General features: G+C 40.7%; 2 protein-coding genes and 1 non-coding gene across 12 annotated transcripts in view; 2 read left to right on the forward strand and 1 right to left on the reverse strand.

The window, feature by feature from the left end:
- Tipin (TIMELESS interacting protein) overlaps positions 1 to 18,811 on the forward strand; it is a 51,038-nt gene that overhangs the window by 23,876 nt on the left and 8,351 nt on the right. For 3 of the 8 annotated variants that reach the window (XM_085844704.1, XM_021171472.2, XM_021171473.2), the window contains 4 exons: positions 3,344 to 3,466; positions 3,681 to 3,744; positions 10,410 to 10,616; positions 14,283 to 14,768. In XM_085844704.1, coding sequence (XP_085700830.1) covers positions 3,344 to 3,466; positions 3,681 to 3,744; positions 10,410 to 10,616; positions 14,283 to 14,446 — 558 coding nt within the window. In that variant the 3' untranslated portion in view covers positions 14,447 to 14,768. Of the gene's footprint in view, positions 1 to 3,343; positions 3,467 to 3,680; positions 3,745 to 10,409; positions 10,617 to 14,282; positions 14,769 to 14,871; positions 16,460 to 16,509; positions 16,525 to 17,823; positions 17,941 to 18,811 lie in introns of those variants that run through there. The other 5 variants (XR_015048972.1, XM_021171475.3, XM_085844705.1 and 2 more) reach the window with 5 other exon arrangements.
- LOC115032070 (small Cajal body-specific RNA 14) lies at positions 5,276 to 5,410 on the forward strand. The gene has a single exon (XR_003837709.1).
- The window catches only part of Dis3l (DIS3 like exosome 3'-5' exoribonuclease), a 34,887-nt gene continuing 32,557 nt past the window's right edge, over positions 16,482 to 18,811 (reverse strand). For all 3 annotated transcript variants that reach the window (XM_021171468.3, XM_021171469.3, XM_021171470.3), the window contains exons 15-17: positions 18,025 to 18,170; positions 17,176 to 17,350; positions 16,482 to 17,095 (exon numbers count right to left, since the gene is read on the reverse strand). In XM_021171468.3, coding sequence (XP_021027127.1) covers positions 16,790 to 17,095; positions 17,176 to 17,350; positions 18,025 to 18,170 — 627 coding nt within the window. In that variant the 3' untranslated portion in view covers positions 16,482 to 16,789. The remainder of the gene's footprint in view (positions 17,096 to 17,175; positions 17,351 to 18,024; positions 18,171 to 18,811) is intronic.

The raw sequence follows: 18,811 nt of genomic DNA on the forward strand, positions 1-18,811 counted from the left end.
CATCGATTGAATCCAGGGCAAGTGCAAGAACCCATGCTAAACAATACTACTGGAGTACATCCCATCCTGGTTTATTTTAGACTTTTATTTATTCAAAACAATTTTGAGACAAAGTAGCACTATGCAACTCTGGCTAGCTGTGTCTTAATAAAAGTGCCATATTTAATTGCTTAGTCCTCAGGGAGTAGCAATATTAGAAGGGATTAGAAGGGTTGGGGAGGTGTGGCCTTGTTAGAAGTGTTTCCCTGGGGTGGGGCTCTGAGGCTTCTTAAATGATTTCTTTGGTAAGAGTTACCTTTACCTTGGTCATGATTTCTCTTCACAGCAGTAGGACAGTGACCAGTATTCTAGCCCTGAACTCACAGAGATCCGCCTTTGTCTGCTTCCCAAGTGGTAGGATTAAAGGCTTGTATCATCATACCTGTCTTATTTTAGAGCTTTTCTTTTTTGTTTTTACACGTTTTACATATGTAACGGATATGCAGCTTGGTTTTCATGTGGGTCCCAAACAGCTGTAACAGGGGCTATCCCAAAAGCTGTTGCCTGTACATAGAATATGTTCTTCTAGCTGGACTGCTTTTTCTGGCCTCAGTGGAAGAGGAAGCTCCTAGCTTTGCAGAGACTTGATGTGCTAGGATGCGGGGATACCTATGGGGCCTCAGAGGAGAAGGAGGAGAGGAGGGGTAGAGGAAGGATTGTGGAAGGGGATGAACAGGAAGGGGGACAAGTGAGTGGGATGTAAAGTGAATAAGTAAAAAAGTAAATTAAAAACAGGAAAGTGAGATAAAAAAAAAAAAAAGCCCAGTGAAACTGGGTTGATTATGTTCTTTAGAATCTCACACCTTTAATCCCAGCACTTGGGAGGCAGAGGCAGGCAGATTTCTGAGTTCGAGGCCAGCCTGGTCTACAGAGTGAGTTCCAGGACAGAGAAACCCTGTCTCAAACATAACAAAAGAATCTGAGTATATCACAGAATGAAAAAAAATGTATATATACACATTATAGATATAGATATATATATGTGTGTGTGTGTGTGTATGTATGTGTATATGTATACATACACACTGAATATATACTGCTGTTAATCATCACCTCTAGAGAAATAGCTCCATTGAAATAGAAAGGGTACTTGGAAGAATTAAGAGATCATCTTGTATAGCTTCATTTTTTTGCCACTATATTTAATTAACATGACTTTAGGAAAATTACGTCTGAGTCTCTCAGCCCAAATTTATACCCTAAAAGTCTATTGAAATAACATTTACTTTGCTTTTTCTTAAGGAGTCTTCTTATTTATTTATTTATTTATTTATTTATTTATTTTAGTTTCTCAAAACAGGGTTTCTCCGTGCAGCTCTGGCTATTCTAGAACTCACTTTATAGATAAAGCTGGACTCTTTAAACTCAGTGATCCACCTGCCTCTGCCTCCTAAGTGCTGGAATTAAAGTCTGGTGCACCACCACCACCTTAAAGAGTCATTTTTAAGGTTCATGAGAATTAACACTGCTTCTATTGATTATATGTGTCTCTAAGATATGGCATAATCTCTAGTTCTATTCTTGTTTTTTTTAATTTTGAACTTAAAATTCTATTAATCCTAGTACTTGGGAGGCAGAGGCAGGCGGATTTCTGAGTTCGAGGCCAGCCTGGTCTATAGAGGGAGTTCCAGGACAGCCAGAGCTACAGAGAAACCCTGTCTTGAAAAACCAAAAAAAAAAAAAACGAAAAATTAATTCTATGTATTTGTGGGTATATGTGTATGGGTTCAGGTGCTTTCAAAGGCCCAATGAAGAAAGTGTTTGATTTTTTGGAGTTAGAATTAGCATTTTTTCGATGTCTGATGTAGGTGCTGGAAACTGAGTTCAGGCCTCTGGAAGAGCAATATGTGTTCTTCCTCATATATATATATATATATATTTTTTTTTTTTTTTTTTTTTTTTTTTTTTGTAGACCAGGAAGGCCTCGAACTCCCAGCAATCTGCCTGCCTCTGCCTCTGCCTCTTTTTTTTTTTTTTTTTGGTTTTTGGTTTTTCAAGACAGGGTTTCTCTGTGTAGCCCTGGCTTTCCTGGAACTCACTTTGTAGACCAGGCTGGCCTCGAACTCAGAAATCCGCCTGCCTCTGCCTCCCAAGTGCTGGGATCAAAGGCGTGCACCACCACGCCCAGCTATTTTTAGTAATCTTGAGTTTTTCATGTAGAGGGATGTTATGGTTTGAGAGTGTTAACTGCTAGCACCAGTATCTGTTTTATTCTTGGGGTTTTGGAGTATATTTCTGAATTCTCAAAGTTTTATTTTGTCTTGTATTTAGGAAACTGTCACTGTCAGAGTATTTCGTGATTCCTGAAAGATACTTTGACATCTTTTATTAAAGTTTATTGGTGGTTTTACTGTACACTTCCGAAAAGATGCACATAGGATTCTTTCAAAGCTTTATTTTATTTTTGTACTGCTATTTTCCCTCAATGTGTGTGTGTTTATGTGTGGGTGTGCATGTGTGTGTGGTTGCCAGAGGTCAACCTCAGGCGTGCTTCCTCAGGCACTCTCCAGTGGGCCTCAGGATCAGCCTTTCTTTGCTTCTTTAGCACTAAAATTACAAGGCCTGCCCCTGTCTTAGTTAGGTTTCTATGGTTGTAATGAAGCTCCATGATCAAAAGCAAGCTGGGGAGGAAAGCATTTATTTTACTTATCACTGAAGGAAGTCAGGACAGGAACCCAGAGGCAGGAGCTGATGCCGAGGCCATGGAGGAGTGCTGCTTCCTGGTTTGCTCTCCATGGCTTGCTCAGCGTTTTTGGTTTTTTTTTTTTTTTTTTTTTAACAATACTCAGGACCATCTGCCTAGAAATGACTCCACCCGCAATAGATTGGCCCTCGTACATCAATCAGGGCTGCCTATACTGAGGCATTTTCTCAATTCAGGTTTTCTCCTCTCCAGTGACTCTAGCCTGTGTTGAGTTGACCTAAAACTAGCCAGCACAGCCTGTGGGGTTTTTGTTTGTTTGTTTTGTTTTGTTTTTAATGTGTGGCTAGGGATGGTACTCCGGTTCCCAGGCTTAGTCCCCAGCCAGTTAACCATCACAACTGTCTTCCCAGCACTGTAGTGTTATTTCCCCCTCTCATTTCTAAAAATCTGAGTCTAAATCAATCTGTATCTGCACTCTTTTCCCTCAATGCTTTCTGAGATTATGACCTTCCAAGCCTTTTTCTGTTTCTTTCTGAAAGTTTCTTACCTTATATATATGACAGCAGTGACTTTGGCATTGCCTTTAAATGCTAAAATCTGCTGACGTGGTCAGCTGTGAGATTGAGTCTTCTGTTCAGCATTTTTATTTTTATGTGTCAGGCTGAAGACTTGAAAACGCTAATCAGACACATGGAGCACTGGGCACATAGGCTATTCCCCAAACTGCAATTTGAAGACTTTATTGACAGAGTTGAAAACCTAGGAAATAAAAAGGAGGTTCAGGTAAGTGTGATTATCGTGACTGTCATTCACAGTGCTGAGCAGTGCAAGGATGGGTTTAGTTGAGGCTGAATTGCTGTTTAGGAATCTTCCTTTTGAAATCTGTCTCATTAAGACAGGAACATTAATAGTCATTATTTGAAGTACAGCTCTTTCATGTGTGAATAAATGATTGTTCCCTTCCCAATGGAAAAAAAAAATATCTTTTTCTTTTTAGACCTGTTTAAAACGAATTCGACTTGATCTGCCTATTGTACATGAAGATTTTGTTAACAATAATGGTAATTACAAGTTTATTCACCTTATTACAACATAGCTTTTAGAAATGGGTCTAGCTTGAGTAGGCAGTATTATGTATACAACTGAGATCTTAACCTAATATTTATGTAATTACAGTGTAGTTAATAAATAGTTAAGTCCAGAGTTTGGTAAGTCCTAGAATGTAGTTGTGTTTTGTGAGTGTGTGTTTGTGTGTATAGTGTGCTCATATTTGTTAATGTGGGTATAGACAGCATAGGACAACCTACTATAACCTTTCACCTTGTCAGTCTCAGGGATCAGTCTCATGTCATCAGGTGTGGCAGCAAGTACTTTTGTTTATTACTGAGACATCTCAGCCCAGTGATATTTATATTTGATACTAGTTTCTATTTTAGCATTGGAGTTAGCATATAGAAGAATGTGTTTCAGTATGGTGACACATGCCTTTAAACTCAGCACTTAAGAGAGAGCAGTAGATGGATCTTATGAGTTGAAGGCCAACCTGGTACATACTGAGTTCCAGGACAGCCAAGGTTACTTAGAGCCTGTCTCACTCCCTCTTTCTAAAAGAATGTGCTGCTGGAGCGAGTGGGGCCGGAGCGAGCGGGAGAAGGGAAGGGGGTCGGGGGAAGAGTTGAAAAAATAAAAAGGAATGTGCTTTACTATGAGGCTTTTCCTGTGAATATCACGGTACTTTGCTCAAGTCCATGTTACTTCTCTTGACTCCCCCACTCTTGAAATTCACTTCCTAAAAATATGATGGTAGCCTGGCATAGTGGTACACATGCTTTTAATCCCAGCACTCCAGGGCTGGTGAGATGGCTCAGCTGTTAGAACACTGACCGCTCTTTTAGAGGCCCTGATCTGATGTCCTCTTCTGGTGTGTCTGAAGACAGCGACAGTGTATTCATATACATTAAATAAATCAAAAGCAAACAAACAAAAAATTCCCAGCACTCAGGAAGCAGAGGCAGGCAGAGAGTTCTGAATTTGAGACCAACTGTATAAGGAGCTCCAAGGACAGCCAGGGCTATATACTGAGACTATCTCATGCAGACAATTAAAAAAAACCATGATTGCAGTATCATTAGACAAGTTATAGAAAGTATCTATAAAAGCCGGGCGTGGTGGCGCACGCCTTTAGTCCCAGCACTTGGGAGGCAGAGGCAGGTGGATTTCTGAGTTCGAGGCCAGCCTGGTCTACAAAGTGAGGTCCAGGACAGCCAAGGCTACACAGAGAAACCCTGTCTCGAAAAACCAAAAAAAAAAAAAAAAAAAAAAAAAAAAAAAAAGAAAGTATCTATAAAAAAGGGAAATTTTAGCTGGGCAGTGGTGGCACACACCTTTAATCCCAGCACTTGGGAGGCAGAGGCAGGCAGATTTCTGAGTTCGAGGCCAGCCTGGTCTACAAACTGAGTTCCAGGACAGCCAGGGCTATACAGAGAAACCCTGTCTTGAAAAACCAAAAAAAAAAAAGAAAAAAAAAAAGAAAAAAAAACAAAAACGAAAATCCTAAAACCAGATCCATGGCTAGACTTTAGGGAGACCTGTGTGACTGTACCTGGTATTGATTGCATTGTTAGTTGTACAGTGCAACCGTAGACAGTCACATACATCAAAACAGATGGTTCCTGCCGACAGAGTCTGTATAGTTGTCAGATTTTCTGTGCGATGGCTCCATACATAAGATTTTAAAAACTTTTTAAACATGGATGTTTACTTATTTGTGCATCTGTATGTTGATATGTGCATGTGTGAGTGCAGTTACCCAAACACTGGAGCTGGGTTTATAAGAAATTGTGAGCTGCCTAACATGGATGCTGGGAAACAAACTGTGGTCCTCTGCAAGAGCAGCAAGTGCTCTTAACCACTGAGCTGTCTTTCCAGTCCCTTAGTCTTTTTGTTGTTTTGGTTTTTTGAGACAGGGTTTCTCTGTGTAGTCCTGGCTGTCCTGGAACTCACTCTGTAGACCAGGCTGGCCTCCAACTCAGAAATCTGCCCACCTCTGCCTACCAAGTTTTGGAATTAAGGAGTGTGCCATCACTTCCTGGCCAGTCCCTTATTCTTATTTTTATCTAATAATATATATGGTGAGTCATAATAATAATTGCTGAATCATATATAATAATAGCACAGAATCTTCTTATTGTTTAAATCAGTGATTCTCAACCTTGCCAATGTTGCAATCCTTTGACACAGCTCCTCATCATGATGTTGTAGTGGGTCCCAACCATACAGTTATTTTTGTTACTAGTTCATAACTGTATCTTTGCTACTGTTGTGAATCATAATGTAAATATCTGTATTTTCTGATGATTTTAGGCAACCTCTGTGAAAGAATTGTTGGACACTCCCTTTTGATCCATAGGTTGAGAATCACTGGTTTAAATAGTCTGGGATTTTGAATTATTTTAAAAGTTGGTATTTATTAATGGTGCACAATTCCACACATGCCAAAATAATTACTATGGTATGAAATGCCAGAGCCTATATTCCTGGGTTAGTTGATTTATTTAGCAGCACGTTTTTGAACTGTCCACTATTGTGCTGAAGGCTCAAGGATAAAAGATGAATGAAAATAAGCCTCTAAGTTTATAGTGTACAGAGTGAGTTAGACAGATAACATTATCAGTAGTTTGACAGGTGTTGTAATTAGATATGTGAGTGAGGTGCAGTGGACACAAGTTACATTAGCTGGGAAGAAGCTTCCGAGAGAATGCATCCCACGCGTTTTTATTCAGCAGTACAGGTCAGCCAAAGGTGGTTTTCAGAGCCATTCAGAAGAATCATGTTGACATGGAAAGTACTTAGGGAAGGCCTTACTCAGAGATCTTTATTTTCTTTCATATTTTGCTTCCTTGTTTGAGGCAGAATCCTGTCTGAAACCTGAGTGCTGGGATTCCAACTATGTATGTTGAGCAAATAAACCCCAAACAAATTGTGTTTTGGGTTAGGGAGATGAGTCAGTTGGTAAAGTGCTTGCTTTGTAAGCATAAGGACTTGAGTTTCAATCACTAGCATCCATGTAAACACCAGGAGTAGTAATGACATAATCCCAGTAGAGACAGGAAGGACCTAGGACTTGCTGGGCATCCAATCTACAGGATTGAGCTCTAGGTTCAGTATGAGACCTTGCCTCAAAAAATAAGGGGGAAATAATACAGGAAGACACTTGATGTTGACCTTGCCTTCAGACAAACATGCAGCTACAACATCCATACACACCAATCCTGACATCCAGAGTTTGATCCCTGCGGTCCACTGGTGGAAATAGAGAACCAACTCCTGTGAATTGTCCTCTAACCTCCATAGGTGTACTGTGAATCCATGTGCACATGCATAAACACCCACCCACACATGACAAATAAATGTAACTTAGAGAACGTTTTAGGCTGGGCTGGAGAGATGGCTCAGTGGATAAGAGTACCGACTGCTCTTCCAAAGGTCCTGAGTTCAAATCTCAGCAACCACATGGTGGCTCACAACCATCTGTAACAAGATCTGATTCCCTCTTCTGGTGCGTCTGAAGACAGCTACAGTCTACTTACATAGAATAAATAAATAAATCAAAAAGAAAAAAAGTAAGAAAGTTTTGGGCTGATACTCAATAGAATGATTTGAAAATAGGACTAGATTTAACTTTTCAAGTTTTGGTTTTATACACAAGGATGTACACATCCAAATCGAAATTAGAATCAAATGAACTGTGCTTAGTGAATATTTCATTCCTCCTTGCCGTCCTTAGTTTCGGATTATCATCTTGCATATGGCAAGCACTCTATTGAGGTATTCTCTCTTAGCCCTTTGTTCATTTCTTTCTTTTCTTTTTTTTTTTTTTTTTTGTTTGTTTGTTTGTTTTTGAGACAGGGTTTCTCTGTATAGCCCTGACTGTCCTGGAACTCACTCTGTAGACCAGGCTGGCCTGGAGCTCAGAAATCCGCCTGCCTCTGCCTCCCAAGTGAAAGGTGAGAGCCACCACTGCCCGGCTTGTTTCTTTTTCTTGAGATAGTCTTTCATTCTAGGACTGGCCTTGAACTTGTTATATAGCTTAGACTGGCCTCGAATTTGTGGTAATTCTTCCTCAGCCTCCTAAGTGCTATAATTTAGGTGTGAACTACCACACCAAACTTTTAGCCCTTTAAAAAAACAGGTTGGGAGGTGTGGGGTTAGATGGCTGGTTAGGTGTGGTTAGAGATTGACTCACTGGCTGTTCATCCAGAGGACATGGGTTTGATATCCAGTACCCATGGGGCAGCTCACCTGTAATTCCAGTTTCACTGTCCCTCATTTTTTAAAGCTCTTTTTTTTTTTTTTTTTTTTCCCCCAAGACAGGGTTTCTCTGTGTAGCCTTGGCTGTCCTGGAACTTACTCTGTAGACCAGGCTGGCCTCAAACTCAGAAATCTGCCTGCCTATGCCTTCCAAGTCCTAGGATCAAAGGCGTGCGCCACCACTGCCTGGCTCTTTTTTTTTTCTTTAACAATTTATTTACTTATGTATGTGTATACACTGTTGCTGTCTTCAGACACATCAGAAGAGGGTATCTGATCACAACAGATGGTTGTGAGCCACCATGTAGTTGCTGGGGATTGAACTCAGGACTTCTGGAAGAGCAGCCAGTGCTCTTAACCACTGAGTCATCTCTCCAATCCTTATAGCTCATTCTTTTTTTTTTTTTTTTTTTTTTTTTTTGGTTTTTCGAGGCAGGGTTTCTCTGTGTAGCCTTGGCTGTCCTGGAACTCACTTTGTAGACCAGGCTGGCCTCGAACTCAGAAATCCGCCTGCCTCTGCCTCCCGAGTGCTGGGATTAAAGGCATGCGCCACCACGCCCGGCCTAGCTCATTCTTAAATGCTGGAAATTTTGTTAATGCTTACTGGTAAATATCCTTTATTCTTTTTCTATGATTATATACTTAAAATTTATCTACTTTCTATGTGTGGGAACAAATGCACCTTTATTTACTTAACTATCTCACTGGGCTTTTCTCTATCCTTTCTTCACTTGGTTGTTTTTCTCCAAATGAATCAGGCATTAGATTAGATTACCCCCCCACCCCCCCCAAAAAAAAAGAAAAAAAAAAAAAAGAATAGCTTTTTTATGTAGTGTTGGCTCTACTCTGTAGACCGCTCTTAACCTCAACTCAGAGATCTGCCTGCCTTTGCCTCTGCAGTACTGGGTGGGTAGCACCACTGTCACCTCACTAAGATTTTTATACTTCTAATAGATCTATTGTCAGTCAAGTCATTCCTCTGCCTTAACATTGCAGTGGCTTCTTATTTCATTAAGAGTAAAACCTGTAATTTCCCCTGGATCAAAATAGTTAATTTTCTTTTCCTCTTCAAACTGTGCTTAAATATCAACTGATTTAAATCTTCCTGATTACTCTGTTAAAATTACATCCCTCTCATTCATTACTTTCTCCTGCTGTTCCCTCTTTTCTTCCCTTTTTTGGAGGGTGGGGTGGGGGCTATTCAAGTTGGATTTCTCTCTATTTCTGTTTGTCCTGTGGACCTCCCAGGTGCTGGGATTAAAGACTCATGCCACCATGCCTGACCCTTTTTTTAAAAAAATGACAGCATCGGGGCTGGAGAGATGGCTTAGCCGATAAGGGCACTGACTGCTCTTCCAAAGGTCCTGAGTTCAAATTCGAGCAACCACATGGTGGCTCACAACCATCAGTAATGAGATCTGACGCCCTCTTCTGGAGTGTCTGAAGATAGCTACAGTGTACTTATATAGAATAAGTAATTAAACCTTTAAAAACAAAAAAAATGACAGCATCTCAAGCCAGGTGGGGTGGTGGTGGTGGCCAGCACTCTGGAGGCAGAGGCAGAGGCAGAGGCAGAGGCAGACAGATCTCAGAGTTCAAAGCCAGCCTAATTTACACATCACATTCCAAGATAGCCAGGATTATATAGAGAAAAACAAAACAAAACCAGAAAGTCAGGATCTCAAGTAATCCAGGGTAGCTTTAAACTTGCTAGGAGGTAGAACCTTGAACTTCTCATCCCCCTGCCTCCACCCCTGTCTGGTGTACTGAAATTACAGATTTGTACTACCAAATTTGACTTTGTTATGTATTTTGGTTTTTGAGACAGGGTCTTACTTAAGCTGACCTTTAGCTCACCACTGATGATGATCCCCAGCCTCTCTCTTCCAGATTCTGGGATTACAGGAGTTTTTCACCATACCGTTTATACAGTACTGAAGATCAAACCCGGGGCTTTGTGTTTGCTATACCAACTGAGCTATCTTCCCAGACCCCTTTTCCATGTCCACTAGATGTAGCATGCAGCTTACTATAAGAGTAATTTGTAAATATTTCTTTTACCTGAATCAGCCAGTGTATTCTTCTACTTCACAAATGCTTTCTTCAGATCAGGCCACTTGCCATTTTAAAACTTAAGTCAGTTGAAGGCTGGTGAGATAGATGGCTCAGTGGGTAAGAGCACTGACTGCTCTTTCGGAGGTCCTGAGTTCAAATGCCAGCAACCACATGGTGGCTCACAACCATCCATAACGAGATCTGACTCCCTCTTCTGTGGTGTGTCTGAAGACAGCTACAGTGTACTTATGTATAATAATAAATACATCTTAAAACAAAACTTTGTCAGCTGCGTGTTGTATAAGTTCTTTCTCTAACTCATCTAATGCTGCAGTTGTGTTAACTTTATTTTCTCCCACAGATGAAGTTGAAGACGCTAATAACCCAGATGTATCTGCTACTGGATTTGATCCCTTTTTGTCAAGTTCATCTGACAGCAGGAAGTTTGCTTCTGAACCAACTAGAAGCCTAACAGAAGAGCAGCAACAGAGAATTGAGAGAAATAAACAGCTGGCCTTGGAAAGAAGGCAGGCAAAGCTACTGAGTAATAGCCAGTCCCTAGAAAATGGTAAATTTTATGCTGTTTTTTATGAGCTACTATATAATATCAAGGGCATGTTAGAAATTTTAACTTCTTTACTATCTCTTGAAATAATACCTCGGGGGCTGGTGAGATGGCTCAGTGGGTAAGAGCACCCGACTGCTCTTCTAAAGGTCCAGAGTTCAAATCCCAGCAACCACATGGTGGCTCACAACCATCTGTAATGAGATCTGACTCCCTCTTCTGGTGTGTCTGAAGACAGCTACAGTGTACTTACATATAATAAATAAATAAATCTTAAAAAAAAATAATGCATTGTGCCACTTTACTTAAAATGACAACTTCAGGATAAGTAGGCTGGTTGTCATGCAAATGGAAGGAGGAGCGTGGTTCTTAAAAAAAAAAAAAAAAAAGAAATAATACCTCTAGGAATAGAAAAGTGATGTCAAGTTTATGTATGTATTTTAGAGAGAGTGTCAGTGTATGTATGCTTGCTGTTTGGAATCCTTAGAGAATGTTTAAGATGGTTTTCTGGACAGTGCCAATATATTAACAATGTTTTCTTTGACTTCTTTTTTTTTTTTTTAAGATTTATTTATTTGTTATATGTAAGTACACTGTAGCTGTCTTCAGACACTCCAGAAGAGGGTGCCAGATCTCGTTACGGATGGTTGTTAGCCACCATGTGGTTGCTGGGATTTGAACTCTGGACCTTTGGAAGAGCAGTCGGGTGCTCTTACCCACTGAGCCATCTCACCAGCCCTTCTTTGACTTCTTATCTTAAAGTACTTTACATGTATTTTTAGGATCATACTTAGGAAAATTATTATTGTTGTGGAATCAATACATTTTAGTTCTGGGGACTGAACCCAGCACTTGGCACATACTAGGCAGGCACTATATGACCTACACAGGGTCTCAATAGGTTGCCCAGGCTAGCCTTAACCTAATTCTATAACCTAGACAGGCCTTGAACTTGCCTTTTCTCAGCTCCTGAGAGCTCAGATTATAGGCTTGCACTACTGCATCAGCTTGTGATAATAGTAAATATAATATCTCTGTACTCACTAAGGATTAGCAGTCAATTTCTGTGATATAAATGTGGTACTAAAATGCTTTTTTAGGGATGTCAGAGATTGGAGATTGAAACGGGCTTGGACAAGCTGAGTAAGCACTCTTTCACTGGGCTATATCCTCAGCCCTTCCTTCAATTTTTGAGTTTAGGTCTTCCTAAGTTACACAGTTAGCTTTTCACTTACCCACTTAATGATCTTCTGCCTCAGCCTCCTAAGGTGATGGGGTTACAGGTGTGCTGTGCACTCAGCTACTAAAATGCTTTTTATTACACTGTCCCATTTTTGTGAGTTGTACTTTTTATAGTTTCCTTATCTGTAGCATTTCTTTACCTCTTTAAAAATTGCCTTAAACTTCCTGTCTTTATTTCATTATTTTTGGTATCTAAAGTTGGACCCAAGTCCTTATACATGTTAATGCCTTTGTTCTACTCTGGATTATCCCAGCACAAATTTGCTGAGTTTTTTTGCTTGCTTGTTTTTTAAACAAACTGTGTTCAGAACAGAGATACTATGTTTTATTTTTTTAATTGTGTGTCTAATATATATTTAATTGTATGTGTGAGTTTAGGTGCCCAGAGTTATAGGCTGTTGTAAGCTGCCCAGTGTGTGCTGGGAACTGAACTAACCCCAGTCATTTCTCCAGCCCCAAAACTGTATTTAATTTTTTCCTAGGTTTTATTTATTTATTTATTTATTTATTTATTTATTTATTATACACAGATGTTTTGCCTGAATAAAAGTACTTGCTGATCCTACAGAGGACCTGAGTTTTGTTCTTTCCACCTACATTGTGTGGTTCACAATAGCTTATAATTGTGGTTTTAGGAGATCCTGTGCCTTTTCTGGCCTCCTTGGGCACCTGCACATGTGTGCATATAGATAAATAAAAACCTAAAAAAAGAACTATAGTAATTAAATACTATGTTGTAAAATGTCTCATCCAGCTGGGCGGTGGTGTGGGAAGCCTTTAATCCCAGGGAGGCAGGGGCAGGTGAAGCTTTTGTGAATTTGAGGCCAACTTGGTCTACAAAGTGAGTTCCAGGACAGACAGGGCTGTTACATGGAGAAACCTTGTCTTGAAAAACAACAGAACAACAACAACAACAAAATACCTAAAAAAAGAACTATAGTAAGTAAGTACCATGTTATGTCTTTTTTTTTTTTTTTGGTTTTTCGAGACAGGGTTTCTCTGTATAGCCCTGGCTGTCCTGGAACTCACTCTGTAGACCAGGCTGGCCTCGAACTCAGAGATCCGCCTGCCTCTGCCTCCCGAGTGCTGGGATTAAAGGCGTGCGCCACCACGCCCGGCTCCATGTTATGTCTTATCCAACCGGGCAGTGGTGGTGCATGCCTTTATACTTGGGAGGTAGAGGTAGGTAGAACTCTGTGAGTTTGAGGCCAGCCTGGTCTATAGATCGTTCTGACCTCAAGGAGCTCATGTGCATATACCTACACAGGAGCTGAAGGGGTTTGCATGGCTCCAGCTGCATATGTAGCAGAGGATGGCTTTATCTGGTATCAGTGGGAGAAGAGGCCCTTAGTCCTGTGAAGGCTCTGTCTCACTGTAGGGGAATGCCAGAATGGTGAGGTAGGAGTGGGTGGGTGGGTAAGCACTCTCATAGAAGCAGGGGGAGGGGAATAAGAGGGGGTTTGTGGAAGGGACACCCACCGGGAAAGGGATAACATTTGAAATGTAAATAAGCTGGGCGTGGTTGTACATGCCTTTAATCCCAGCACAGAGGCAGAGGCAGGCAGATTTCCGAGTTTGAGGCCAGCCTGGTCTACAGAGTGAGTTCCAGGACAGCCAGGGCTATATAGAGAAACCCTGTCTCAAAAAAAAAAAAAAAAAAAAAAAAAAAAGAAAAGAAAAAGGAATATAAATAAATAAAATATCCAATAAAAAAAAATCATATGACTATGTAATGATGGATGGGTGACAGTGGCTTCTTGCCATCTCAAAGTTTCTTAACAATAGGGATTTAAGGCTCATTTTCTGTTTATAAATTTTCCTAAATACAAATAAGTATTTTAAGGTTTCTTTTTTTTCCAGACAGGGCTTTAAGTGCTGGGATTAACAGGCATATGTCATGATCCCTGGCTTAAATTTTCTTTACATCACTTTGATGTAAAATTCAACTGCATTTGTCTTTGACATTTTGAACATACAAGTCGGGATAATTTGGGAGTCTGTTCTCTCCTTTCACCATTGGGTCAGTCAGGCTGACCTTTACCCACAGAGTCATCTTGCCTGGCCTATGTCTAATTTTTTAAAAGTCTCTTTATAGTTTCATTTTGAATGAGAAGTTACATTTGAGTAAGAATGGAGAGTTTGAATGTAATATCATTTTAGGACACTTTTGTATATGAGAGTGCCAGGATTGAATCCAGGACCTCATGCTTGCTGATCTGAATTGATTCTACAACTGAGCTACACCTCCAGGACCCTTGGCATTTTAAGTGTGCTTTTATGCATGTGTGGAAAAGTGGTTTATATTTAGACTTACTTATCATAATTAGGTGATTATCGATTTGATAGCTTTGGGAGGGATCTGTATTTATCAAGATTGGATCGGTAATGATCTGGTAATGAGTAATAATGATTTGATTTTTCTCTCAGATGTGACAGTTGAAGAGAACAGTACTGGTGAGGATCAAGAAGAGTCAGATGGATTAAACATAGACACTGCTGATGGTCCACATGATGTTCCTTTCGCCAGTACACATGAAGAGGAACAGTTCAAAGCAGAGGAGACACAGCTGGACCATACTAACCTAGACTAATCTAGAAATGCTGTAAGTAGCCAACTCTCTACAGCAGCATCCTGCAAGCTTGGGGTTATTTGTAGTGTTTTCTACTTTGTATAAATCCTTAAGTCTTAAGACTTATGTGGATTCCTGCTTAAAATACAGGGACTTTTAAACTGTTTCCTACTTATTTTAGTAAGTCTGTTTATTATTTTTGGTGTCCTGTATAAGTCTGTCTTTATAAGCTATTTTGTAGTTTGCATTGAATTGTTTCTCGATAAATTGGGTAATTTAAAATGTAAATATGCACTGACTATTAGGTCAGTTTTTATAAAGAAATAAATTATTTTGTAAGCAACTCTCAGGATTTGAGTTTCTCACCATGATTTAGTTATACAATTTAAACTTTTTGCTGAAGCAGTTAAGAATTTTGACTATTTTTAAAAACTCACTCATTACAGCATCCTGGCTGGTCTTAAATTAGAGGTCAGTGTCCTGCTTTTTCTGCCTTCAAATGCTCTGTGACAGCTGTGTACATCATCTGGTCTTTTCTTTCATATCATTATTGGAACAGTCTGCCTCACTGCAGTCTCAGCTGGTTTGAAGGCTGCTTTGTGTTGGGGTTAAAGGTATGTGCCACAACACTCATCTTGCTACAAGAGTCACTTTAATGTTTAAAAGATCACATAAAAGGTTGATACTGGGACTGGCAAGATGGCTCAGTGGATAAGAGCACTGATGGCTCTTCCAAAGGTCCTGAGTTCCACATGGTAGCTCACAACCACCGGTAATGAGATCTGACACTTTTTCTGGTGCGCCTGAAGACAGCTAAAGTATATTTACAATAATAAATCAATCTTTGGGTGAGCAGAATTGACTGGAGCTAGCCGAAGTCCTAAATTCAATTCCCAACAACCACATGAAGGCTCACAGCCATCTGTACAGCTACAGTGTACTCATCTACATAAAATAAATCTTTAAAAAATAAAAAAGTTGATACTGCCTCCATTAATGATGGTAGAAAAGTTCAGAGAACGTTTGTAGGTTGAGAATGTGGTAGAGGGCTTTCGTAGGGTGTATAAGACCGTGGGTATGAATATACTCCAGTGCTTCCAGAAAACACAATGTTCTCCATGTTGGTGACTTGGTGAGAAACTTGTAGAGTATTGTGAAGGACAGAGTATGTATATGCCAGAAACAAGAAATAAAGATTTGAGAATGATGGCTGGGAGGTTAGAGGTGATGGGGCCAGATGAAGAGAGAACCTGACTGGAGGTTTTGCTTGCTTGGAGGTTTTGCTTGCTTTCTGAGCTTGGTGGAGGTGCTAACGAGAGGTGAGGAAGCACCATGGTGAGACATTTTATGGTCTGTTTCATGGCTGCATATTCTCATTAGTTGGGGGAAAAGACTGAAAACTTTTAGTGACAAGGATTAAAAGAAGGTCTCTTGCCTCTTCCTTAGGGAAAGGATAGGTAACATTTTGGACCGACATCCAGTAAATTGGGAGTAACAAAGATGGTTTGAAATCCAGAAGTTGGGCACAGACTGCATGGATTGGTGTGGCTTTGGGAGTTGAGTTTGGGAACACTTCTCTTGGGAAGGCCAGGTATTTGGCTATTGAAGGTGCACATAATAGAATTCAAGGGTGGGAAGGGAGTTTGAGGTAAGACATAGGGTACAGCCCACTACTCCTCTTGTCTTCAGCTGGTGCCAGAATAATTGGGCAAGTGTAAGTTAACATGAAGAAAGAATTTTGGAGAAGAAAGGTAGGCAGGACTGTCTTACCTAAAATGGCTAAAATTTTACCTAATGTCAGAGGAACTCAAATGTGTCTGTAAAATTTACAAAAGTAAACTTCATTTGAGCCAGACAGTGGCAGCACATGCCTCTAATCCCAGCACCTGGGGGCAGAGGCAGGCAGATCTCTTGAGTTTGAGCCAGCCTGATACACTGAGTAAATTGCAGGACAGCCAGGGATACATAGTGAAAACCTGTCTTGAAACACCAAAACCAACCAACCAACCAACCAACCAACCAAACTTCATTTGAAAGAATCAATTTGAGCCAAGTGTGGTGGCATATATCTTTAATCCCAACAGTCTGAAGACAGAGGCAAGAGGTGTTTAAAAAAAAAAAAAAGCTGGGCGTGGTGGCGCACGCCTTTAATCCCAGCACTCGGGAGGCAGAGGCAGGCAGATTCCTGAGTTCGAGGCCAGCCTGGTCTACAGAGTGAGTTCCAGGATAGCCAGGGCTACACAGAGAAACCCTGTCTCAACAACAACAAAGAAAGGAAGAAAGGAAAGGAAGAAAAAAGAAGAAACGAAGAAAGAAAAAAAGTACACCACTTAAGACAAAGGTCTTTAATGACATGGAAGTATTTCACATTGCACAACTGTCAGAGACATCCAGAAGAGCTAGGTCCCTTATCTCCTCCAGAAGTGTGTACAGACTTCTTCCCTTTGTCTGGCAGTATTCTTGATGCTCTTCCTGAATCACCTTGCCTTTGACTTCTTGTGCAAGCTGCGCTTCCTCCACAGATCGGGTTACTTCCTTCACTAACTCACTCTTCAGCAGGGAGCTCTGGTGACAGAGTTCTGTGTTTGGGATCATGTATGGTTTGTTGCTTACTATTTCAAGCCTGATTGTATCAGAGTGGCAGCGCGAGGCCTGGACAGAAATTCTTACCTGGCACAGAGAAATACATGTTACTTCATCATGGCCTTCTTTCCTTCACACTGAAAGCAACGTTGAATGCAGAGACTTACCGTCACATGGTCAAATAGATGAAAGGTAACAGACTGCCCTCCAGCTGTGGTAGAGATGATCTTGTTTTGAGATCTTTGTAGGGATCCTGGCTTCCATTCAGAGCTGCCCTCTGGGCCACAGGAGATCACCAAGCTATCTTTACTCTTCAGATAAGCAGCACCTTTAATCCCAAACCTCCATCATCGACAGGGTGGACACAGACAATATATTCTTAGTATGCAGACCTTACTGTACTTAGCCATTTTCCCATGGTTTACCCCAGAAACATTTTTACAAAAACAGATAAGAAAGAATACTTTACTAGCTAAGAAGAGTTCTAAGACTGGTAGGGATGTGTGCCTACATGTACTCCCAATTGCTGCCGTTATTTCCTGACTGTATATTATACTATGTACATATAATAATTTCATGAAGTATATATATATGTGTGTGTGTGTGTGTGTGTGTGTGTGTGTGTGTGTAGCCCTGGCTGGCCTCAAACTCAAGAGATCTGGTTGTGTTTGCTTCTTGAGTGCTAGGATTAAAGGTGTGTACCACCATGACAAGCTTATATTCTTTTGAGATAATGTCTCATATAGCACAATCTGGCATCAGAATCATTATATAGCTAAGGATGACCTTGAACTTTTGACTATCTTGCTTTATAGGTGTCATCACACTTGGTTTTATGGAATGATGGGGATCAAATCCAACACTCCAGATGTGTTAGACAAGCAATCCACTGTTAAGCTATATATCCCCAGTCTAAATAAATACTTTAGTAAGTTATATATAATCAACATTTGTGTTCGATACTGGTATTGTTTAACTATGGTTTCCTGTTACCCACTGCATGAGAAGTAACATACCTTGGAATAAATACAAGTACACCATTTGTTCTAATGGAATAAATAACTCCATCAGCTATGCAGCGCTCCTCAGTTTCTGGATCTCGGTCTTTAAAGTACATGCACTGGAAGAGCTCGGTGGACTGCTTCTGAGACCGCTGTGCCGCCTGTAAGAAGTGCAACCCAAAGCATCACAACAGTTCCCTGCCGTCCAGGAAGAAGCCCAAACTCATTCCCACAGAAACAGCTTTTAAACAGGCAGGATTCAAGTGTGTGGTGGTGGCCCCTGCATGTAATCCCAGCACTTGGGAGGCTGAGACAGGAGGATTGACATTAGTTTACAGCCCTTGTCTCAACTAAACCAAAGAAGAAGAGACAGAGAGAGCAACCTGGCCTCAAATACAAAGAGTAGAGATGAGATGAGAGGGCAGGCTCAATGGGCAAAGCACACTCCAGGCAAACCTTATCACCTGGGTTAATCCCCAGGCACCAAGGAAATGCTGGACATGGCGGCACACATCTGTAATCCCAGTACTCCTAGCACAAGGTGGGAGGTAAAGATGGGAGAATTGACCAGAAGCTCACAGCTGTAGTGGCCAGCTGTCCTGGAGTGCAGAGCACAGTAGCAGAAACAAGACTATGTCTAAAACACGGTGGAAGGCAAGAACCAACTCTTGAAAGTTATCCTGTGATACCCACATTACATACGAATAACTGCTCTGTCTTTCTTTTTTTGTTTTGTTTTGTTTTTCCCGAGACAGGGTGTCTCTGTGTAGCCCTGGCTGTCCTGGAACTCACTCTGTAGACC

This window comes from Mus caroli, unplaced genomic scaffold (assembly GCF_978045245.1).
Source record: "Mus caroli unplaced genomic scaffold, Mus_caroli_1 scaffold_11, whole genome shotgun sequence".
Taxonomy (NCBI): Eukaryota; Metazoa; Chordata; class Mammalia; order Rodentia; family Muridae; genus Mus; species Mus caroli.